The sequence below is a fragment of the Lepisosteus oculatus genome, chromosome 1 (genome assembly GCF_040954835.1).
Source record: "Lepisosteus oculatus isolate fLepOcu1 chromosome 1, fLepOcu1.hap2, whole genome shotgun sequence".
Classification (NCBI taxonomy): domain Eukaryota; kingdom Metazoa; phylum Chordata; class Actinopteri; order Semionotiformes; family Lepisosteidae; genus Lepisosteus; species Lepisosteus oculatus.
Window position 1 is genome coordinate 10,756,640 of NC_090696.1, and position 9,955 is coordinate 10,766,594.

Genomic DNA, 9,955 nt, shown 5'->3' on the forward strand with positions numbered 1-9,955 from the left:
TGGCGTCAAATAGCCAGCAGTCTTCCGCTGCCAATGCAGTGATCCGTATGATACACAGTCACGGAATTTTAAATACTAAATTCTTCATCTACTACCATTAAAACGTTTTAAAAAAAACAGCGTCTGTTTAAACCACAAATGCAGTTCGATTTTTTATTTATTATTTTAGAATTCAGAAGTAGGAAGTTGTAATCGTATACAGTTGTCCGTACACTTAATACCAAATGCGTAGTTCAATTTTCCCAGAGCTTTTATAAAATTTAACGTGAGGTAGTACCTGAGATGTTTGAAAGGGACATTAAAACAGCTGCAGAAAATAATTTCAATTGTCATCCGTCTTCTGTGTGTCAGCCGTTTTGTCTACCTGTCAAAATGTTTTTGGGCTGAATCATTATGTTGTCCTTATATTAGTGCATTTTGTGTCCTTAAACTTCGAGACACACGATAACTTTCTGAAAAGCTCATGAAACTTGGAAATTTAAAATAACCAGCCAAACCTGAGGTACGTGTTTTTGGATTTGCTCCACTAATTATCAAACTGCTCTAAATCCTCCATTATGTTCCTGTACTAAAGAAGGACAAAATAACTTGTCTAAATGACTACAGACCAGTTGCTCTTACGTCTGTCATAATGAAGACTTTCAAACGCATGATACTTTGCTGTCTCAAAACTGTTACAGATTCACATCTTGATCCTCTACAGTTTGCATTTAGGGCCCACAGGTCAGTGATGATGCTGCTACCATGGGTCTTCACTACATTTTGCATCATCTAGAACTCTCAGGTGTGTATGCAAGCATTCTTTTTGAGGCTTTTAGTTCTGCATTTATTACTATCATTCCAGAATGACAATAAATTGCAATAGTTGAATGTTCCCCTTTCCAGTGGATCTTCATCTTTCTCCCTGAATAGAAGGCAAGGGCTGTGTAGGTATGTGAATACAGGGGGTCCTCAAGGACGTGTGCCTTCCCCATTGCTCTATTTGTTGTACACCAGCAAGTGCATTTCCAGCGACTCTTCTGTCAAACTAAATAAGTTTGCAGATGACATCACCCTTGTAGGTCTCATCACTAATGATGATGAGGCTATGTACAGGAGGTCTGGATTAGTAGGTATCATGGTGCTGTAGCAAGTACCCAGAGCTTAATACCCTTAAAAGAGTAGAAATGGTTGATTTCTAGAAACATTCTCGAAAGCCTCTCTCCCTGGTAATTCCTGGTAATCAATGACGTGGGTGTCTGTGGTGAACTTTTTGGGAATTATGAACTCTAAATACCCTTAAATGGGACATGAATATCACCAGTATCAGAAAGAAGCAGAGCAGAGAATGTACTTTTTGCACCAGCTGAAATCTTGGGTATCTCTCAACTAATTCTAATACAGTTTTACAGAGCCATTATAGAGAGCATTCTGACTGCCTCCATAACTCAAGTATGACAGTACCTGTGTCAGCATGCGTGGGCTGTAAAGGAGGAAGTAAAGGTTTATTCCATGCTAAAAAGAAGAAAAGAAACACAACATTTTGGCCATGGAGCCTTCTTCAGGTGTGACACAATGTTTCAGCCATGGAGCCTCACATTTGTGTGAAAGAAATGATTGAGCACATAATAAAACAAATCATTTTTTAAAGGATGATGTATCCGTTCAGAAATGAACTTTACAGTTTAGCTTTACAGTTACATACATGTGAATGCACAAAGTAATAAGAAAATGCTGTTATTGTTATTATTTGGTGTTTGCTGTAGCCTCCTGCTTTACAGACCAGTGTTATCAGTCAGACAAAATGTAATGAAATACAGAGTAGAGTCTTGGATTGTCAGTGTTTTGACCAGTTTTTTAAATATTGTATACTTCACTTTGATCAATAGAAAACATTATCTGTTTCTATATATCTAATATTAAAACAGTCCTATTGTAGGAGTTGTAGTGTGCTGTCTGACATAGTGATCTCTTGATTAGAAAAGAATATCATGCCACTGCAGTCTTTATGAGTTTTGGTAGTTAATTTAACTCAAAGTATTTTAGGATAGCTGCCACATTACCTCACTGAAAGTCATCATTTCAAATTAACTGAATTAAAAATGTTTAGGCTTAAATTTTAAGGAAAATCCAATTTAAAGTAATTGATATACGCGGTCAGAGGAATTATAAAGCCTGGCACACAGTGTATGTGTCCCATAATCGCCAGTGATGATCACTATCAAGTGAAAAAACTGAGTTGCTTCAGTGTGGAAGAAGAAAATCTTCTGGGCAGGTTCAGCCATGTGTGATGGGAAATACAGAAATGTCACTGTGTGTGAGGTGCAAGCAAAGCAATCTGAAGCATTTAATCAGACTTTGGGTAACTACGTTTTTAAATGGCATTTGAAAAAAGTACATGTTTTTCTCAGCTCTGGAGTGGAAAGATCTGAAGGACATGTTTGTTTAGACCAGCATAGTGCTGCAGTGGTTAGCATTGCTGGGGCTCTGGGTTCAATTCCTAGAGTGCTGTCTGTGTGGAGTTTGTCTGTTCTGCCTGTGTTTGCATGGGCTTCCACCAAGTGCTCCCATTCAGTAGTCCAAAGACACACTGGGTTAATAGGCTTCTGGGAAAATTGACTCTGGTGTGAGTGTGTGTGTCTGTGTGTGTCCTGCAATAAACTAGCGTCCCACCAGTGTGTATCCTGCCCTGTGCCTGGTGGGATAGGAGTCACCTCTCCGAAGACCCAGAATTGGATAAACAGATTAGAAAATGAATGGATGTTTGTTTATACACTGTTTAGTTATTACTTCTTCTGTACAAGCACCTTAATCCCAGTGTGAGGATGGTCTTACCAACTATTCCTTGCCTTTGAAGGAAATCCATTTTCATACACCTGGATCTTTATGAGACATTTATTAAGAAGAAAAAAGAGAAATATCATCTACTGCTAAGCAGGCAGCACTATGAAGGTAAACTTGTTTTTACATGCAAAAAGGAGCAGTGAGTTTATTTTGGTTTCCTCTGAGCAGGATTCTTGTCATTTAAATGGTGTGCCAAAGGCTTTGAATAATTAAAAAAGAGACTGCAAACATTCACTTGGCACAGACCTAGCACTTTTTTCCAGCTGCCTCCATTTCCCCCCAGTTTGAAAGATTGTGTTCAAACAGGCGTTAAGGAAGGTCATCTCTTCTGTTAACAGTAGCACAGTGAGGACCTTGACCTTGAGCACTGTTATAATTTAATTCACCCATGGGAGACTTCCAGATTGAGTACAACACATATTGGGCTTTCATAATTAGTACCCTCCGTTGCACAACAAAGGTTTTGCTTGCTGTTGAATCCTTGGGGAAAACAATATGTAATAATGGTCATGAGATCCCTGCAGAGGGAGCCATAAATATTGATAGCACCATGTAAAAACTATTGAAATTGGTTTTATAGCTGTAATTTCCGGGCTTCATCTGGCAGCTGCATATGAATTAATGATTACCAACAATGTGGTGTCCTCATGAGTACCATGGCTCAAAACTGAAATGATCATATGGTTATTTACTGGATTCAGCACAAAGATGGCTGTCGGTATTTGTATTGTTTCTGTGTTTCAGACAAGGTTTGTTGGTAAGTGGTAAAAGAATCCAAAATGACAAATTGAAAGGTTACAAAATAAGGCCATCTATCCCATTTGGTAATTAGCAGCCAGTTGGTTCAAGAATCCAAAGGACTGAGTCTGTCAGAGCCTTTGAGGATTAGGAAGAATCGAATCAGGCTGCCAATGTAGTATTCTTGCTAGAGATACAAAGACCTGGTGGAGCAGTGCCACTCAAAGAGCTGGAGGGCAGGATACACGCCCATTGAAGTAGACTCCAAAGACGCTGAATAGGACCTACCACTACCTGGGCATCACTGGTGGTCAGAGGGAGAAGGCTATCTAAGCTGCCACTGAAGCCATGGAAAAAGCATCACGATGGTTGTGGATCAGGACAAGGAACCCATGGGTGCTACGTGGATGCAGGCCAGGGTCTGATCGGCCTCTGTTAGGTTGCCTGGGGGGAGGGTGTCTGATGTTGAAAGACCCGAAACACCCAATGATACCAGGAGACATCACTGATGATGCAGGATGTATGTTACACATTCAAGACTTAAAAGATTGGGAAATGTTAGCCTGTCAGTGTAGGGCATTCCTTTAAGGTCCGAAATATATCTGTTTATTTTTCTCTGGTTCCAGAGCAGCAATATATTTTTTGTAATGTGGTGGCCAACATTGTACAGAAAACAGAATTTTCCAAAGTCTGCAAAAACAGTACAGGGTTTACCCTAAACAAAAAGTCAAATTTATTTTTGATGCCATTTGTATTTTCAGTTAATTTAGTAAACATTGTGTTAATAAAAGTCATAAATATTTGGAATGAGTCACAAAAATGCTAGCTGTTTGGCTTTTCATTACTTGTATCATGTAAACATCTTTCTTGTCTGGTTTGGTTTATTTGTACATTTACTTATGATGATGTCCTGTACTGTTTTAATGCAGGATTGTGAAAGAAAAAAAACTTTTCCCATTAAATTTCTAATAAAAATCTCATCCTATGTTGCCTTGATTGCTAAGCAAAATCATCAGTGTTTCTACTTATTTTTAATGATCTTTAAAATGATATTAATGTTGGTAAAATAAACATTGTTTTGCTTCTGTGGTTAATGGAAATATATAATAATAATATGTAATAGGTTTATTCCATGCTGAAAAAAAGAAAAGAGAAAAACAACGTTTTGGCCGTGGAGCCTTCTTCAGGTGTGAGAATTATAATATGTTCTGTCTTACATTACAGTGTTTGTAGGTTTTCTGTCTTGTTGTTTTTAACACTTTCCATCTGATGCACCTTGCAAAATTAGAACTATTACTATTTTTTAATACCTTCAGGAAGCAAATGTAAAGTAAGTAACTTAGAGACCAAATTAATGTTATGGTAAATTAATCTCTGCAACAGGCTGTGCAAATAGAGGAGATTTAGAACTGTAACTGGCAAGGCTCAGATGATTTCTGAGCACAACGCAAAAACACAACGGCTGAAGTACTAAGATGCAGGGCTGTGATCAAGCCACTGTAGGTGATGACAATTTGTTTTTTATTTGTATACTGTAAATATGGTTTTGGAGATGCTGGAGAACGACAGGAGAGGGGGCAGACATTAAAACATCACTCCCATAGTGCTCCTGAAACTGTAAAGACAGGGCAACATTTGAGGCTGAGTTGTTTTTATCTGTAATGCTGTCTTTTTCTTTTTCTATTTTCTTCTATCTATAACATGAACATATAAGACATGTACTGTATGTTAATAACTATATATTACATGTTTACCATCAATATCTATATAAGAGGACATTTCATAATATATAGTATGTAAAAGGAGCATTAATGGAATTTGTTCCCCGTTGATATAAATGAAGGCAAAATTTTGAGATCCGTAAATTTGAAAAATGACAAAAAAAAGGTTCTGAGAGTGATCTTGATCAGTCTCATATGTACAGCCTTTCTCTCGTAAAAATTCCCCAGGACTCATAGCTAAATAGCTTCCCCTTCTCCTTTATCAGACAATTCATGCATCAATGACGGTATGCACAAGAAAGTCCTGGATCATGCACAGCTGCACACCTGTCTCCAAATCCTATTTCAGACATGCTGTCTCTTCTCACTTTTTTTAACTGCTGAATTCCTGATATTGGGATTATGAGTTTGCCCGTATCCGAGACAGAATATTTGACTGAATGAACAACTAATAGCTTTCTGCATGGTGTTATTCTAGCATGCAAAAGTTTGTCAAAAAACAAAAACATGCACAGATGTGTGCAGAGATTACAATTGTATGGTAATAACATGCATATATGCAAAGGAACAAATAGAGGTTAATTCCATGCTGAAAGGTGGAAAGAAAGAAGAGAAAATACACAGTGCAGCTCATTCACTGATGCAGCCCCCCAACATTAACATTTATATTTGTATATAAGTGCATCTGAACGTGTACTACCATTCAGGAAAATTTGTATTCCACTGCTGCCACTATGATCAGGCCCTGATGAACCAGTAATCGATTGTCTTTACTAAACAACAATGATGAAGCCACTTATTGATTAGATTTCTGTCATAAACACAACATAAGCCACACTGTGGCTTGTTAAAAAAGACCTGCTCTGTCTACAAGCAGGGAGAAATACATAAGCCAAGCAGCCAATCCGCAGAAGAGGGGTGTGTGTGTGTGCATGATGTGATAAATGGGGAATCATGCTCCCTGTTAGGAGACTCCCAGACAGAGAGGAGGCTGGAAAATGCAAGATTTCATCTAAGAAAGCTTCTTTCGTGCTGTGAGATGCCAAATAAGAAGGAAGCAATCTGGGCTGCACTAAAACTTTGACGCACCAGACTAGAGAGAGAAAAATGAAAGGTGTGTGGCATCTCAAGGAACAATTCCTACGTGGCAGGCTTGGCTGTTTGGGTATAAGATGACTGATGGGACGGGCTCTCGATAACTCTCTGGGACTATTGTGGTGAGCCTTCGCACCTCCGCTGCCATGCCGTCTCCGAGACGGTTCGTCGTCACGTCCACGTCCCTGCCCGTCAACATGGACTGGGACCTGAACCTGCTTATCTACTTGGGGATTTTCGCTCTTCTGCTTCTCCTGCTGGTGCTGCTGCTGTGCCTGGTGATCAAGCAGTTACGAAACTCTGTGGCGGCAGCTGGAGCCCTGCAGCCCAGCCGCTCCGTGAAAGAGCCCTGGAGTTTATGCCGGGAACATGCACTGTGAAGGCAGGGGCAGTGAGACCCACAGCGCCTTTCCCGTCCAGACAGGAGAGACAGGTCCTCAAGGAGAGCGAGCTGTGACCCTACCATCACATTTCCGGACCACTCTCCTCGTCCTCAAAAGTGTTTTGTGGTCCTTGCTTTTGCCATGTAACTCTTTTTTTTCCATGGGCCTTTAAGGGGGGATATACAGTGCACACATTTTGCATCGGAAAAGCGGTAACTGGCTGAATGATTGGGAATTATTTTCCTTCAGCTTGAATATATTCTGAGATACAGCATTTTTGTTTGTCAGTTTCTTGAGATCTCTTTGTCTGGTGTATTTTGATATTTAGATAGATTTAACAGTACCATGGATTAAATCGTGATATCTGAGAAATTGAGTTCTTCTGTTCACTTCTAATAAAAAAAGAGCCTCCGGCTAAATAAAAAAAATCATTGCATCTCATTCCATTCCATCTGTAAAGTGCAGGGAAGACAGTTGTGCTGTGGAAAAAAAGGGTCTGACTTCCTAATGATTTAACAGAGTACAATTTTCATATGTACTGAATATATTGGATTTTAAATTCTGTACGCTTTTATGTATTTTGAGGTTTTATAAAACTATAAGCTTAGGTCTCAAATGTTGTTCAAAATCATCATGAATTCAATCTTGGTTGCATGAAATGGAGCATAATTCCTGTAACTACAGACTACCCCTCTAATGGGGTATGTGCGGTCTTGTCCGTACTGAGAAGACAAGACACTAAACATTGGCATTTTACAGTGTTCAGCAGCTTTCTTATTTTCTTCACCTTTTGCTAACATGATTGCCAGATCACCAACTCATTCTGCAGCAAATCGTTGCAGGAATTTGTTTTTAAAAAGGAATACACTGGGGAATTGAACTCACTGCCCCTGTTGATTAAGATTGCTTGTTAATGAGATGTGTGAGGTATCCAACTATGTTTCCTTTTATTAATTTCATGAGGCTCCAGGTGCAAACTCTACAAATAGCATTAGCTTTTGCATTTTTCTTCAGCTATTAGATTATGGCCTCCTGTGTTTCAGCTGAAAACTAGGAATTGTATGTTCAAAGACATATTTACCATTTTGAGGTAGAAAATGTCTGAAATTGACATTGCTGGGGAAACATGGAAAACATAAAACTGATAAGCGGTCTTTATTAATTCAGCAATAGTTCGGATTCATATCTGTTATTGTTACAGAATATGACCCCTGGGTAAGAAATTTATTCAACTTTCAATACTGCTTTACTGTACAGCAGTGTATGCACTGTAGTTTATTTATCTGATCTTTTGAGTAATTTGGTCATTTGTAAAAGAATATGAATACATATTGTGTTGTGCAAAATACAATTTAATTATGGTTTTGCAGCAAAGTATGTTTAGAAAGCCTACTTTAGTGAGCAGTGATTGATGAGATGATAACTTTACGTGACAGGTCGGTTATACACTGCAGATCAATTGCTGTCTCATGTTAGGCTAAAGGCTAAGAAACCCAACACCAGTAGTTTTTTATTAATTTTGAAACAAATCAGAAAAATAATGTAGCTTGTTCTTGTATCCCGTTGATATAGGGAAATAATTTCTTGGTCGATAAATATATTTAAAATATGTTATAGCCTTTATGTTTATCACACTATATCATCAAAAATATTGCTGGTACGAAATTGTTTCCTAAACTAGACTTAGGACAAGCAAAAGAACGGTCTTCCCCTCACTTTAACTCTGCCGATATCCATTCTAGATCCTTTACTTTACCAGGCTATACTATTTCAGTTACATTTTGAGTATGATTTAATTGCTCCAGACTTCTATAAGTAAAGTCTGACACATGAAAAGGATGTTAAACTCCCCCAACTGCAAGTAGGATGGGGATGTCTGTAGCTCCGGAGCAGAGAGTAAAAAGCTTATAATAAGTTATGACTGTCATCTAGGTACCATCAGTTCAGTGACAGTTCCAAGGGACTATTCTTGTATGTGCAGATGCAGACACATTAAATACTCACAGTAAGTGCAGTTTCTCTACAAATGCAAAACAAGATATGCAAATAACATACCTAAGAAACAAGTTTTATTGTTTATTGTTGTCAAGAAAAAACAGATAATATAAAAACAACAAAATACATAAAGGGAGTTTAAAGCACATATCTCCTTTCCCTCATAGTCTCCCTCTCTGCTCTCCGTCTGTCACGAAAACAAAGATTTAATTTTTTTTTTATTTCTGAAATTTCTAAAAAAAAAAACCCTCTTCAAGCACAAGCACGAGAACACCCCATAAACACCATCAATCCCTGTCCATAAAGAGCATTACACTGTATGGTAAAACTGTGCTGAATTTGACTGAGGACTTGATAGTGATTCCTAAAAACAACAGAAACAAGATTATATATATATGATTTGATGGTTGGCATAATATCGAGCTCACAGTATTGAATGCAAGAAAGACCTCAGAGAGTTGCCGCTTAATTAAGTAATTGCAGTATCAGATGTATATGTACTGTACAGTAGCTGCTGGAATTACTTTTGTAATGCGTCTTACAAACCATAACCATATAATAATAATAATAATAATAATAATAATAATAATAATAAAGTCATACATATTATGACATTTTAATAAATTCTAATAATATTAATATAACACAATATATTGATATTTAAATTATAATATATTAGAATTATAATATTATAAATATCATGCTTACATATAATCAGTTACGATTCTGAAAATATTCTGAAAATCTAGAAACTCCCAGATAAGAAATATAACGACTTCAACAAAATTATACGAATAACACTACAGCCAAAATAATGGATGTCATTTCAAATATAGGGCTCATTACCAATGTACATGTAAATAATGTGATATTATGGAAAATACCCATTTCATTGTGATGACTACATTTGCTATTATAAATATAGAACATAACTGCGGTTGGACCCATATTTCTTTCTTGAACTGATAGAAATGTACGTTTTTTATAATCTGCTTCACTGCTTATTCCTCACCTTTATGTCCTTCTTTAAAAGCGTAACTGGCATTTAGTTAGGAAATTACTGGCAATGTGTTTCCCCAGGGTAATTTCTAGAGGAAATACAAGAGCATAATTATAGAATGATTAGGAAAATGCCTTCAAATACAAAGATTGCTTAAACATTTAACAATACACTGGTGAGGCAGCAAGGGGTTCCTTTTT

The 9,955-nt window shown here is 37.5% G+C and overlaps 1 protein-coding gene across 1 annotated transcript; it reads left to right on the forward strand.

The window, feature by feature from the left end:
* Window positions 1–6,198: 6,198 nt before the first annotated feature.
* LOC138241246 (small integral membrane protein 43-like) lies at window positions 6,199–7,259 on the forward strand. The gene has a single exon (XM_069194360.1). It carries the CDS (start codon window positions 6,524–6,526, stop codon window positions 6,755–6,757), a length of 234 nt encoding a protein of 77 aa, XP_069050461.1. The 5' UTR covers window positions 6,199–6,523; the 3' UTR covers window positions 6,758–7,259.
* Window positions 7,260–9,955: the final 2,696 nt, after the last annotated feature.

Excerpts from the sequence above, each read along its gene's own strand:
- LOC138241246 (XM_069194360.1), top strand. The coding sequence starts at position 6,524 with ATGCCGTCTCCGAGACGGTTCGTCGTCACGTCCACGTCCCTGCCCGTC.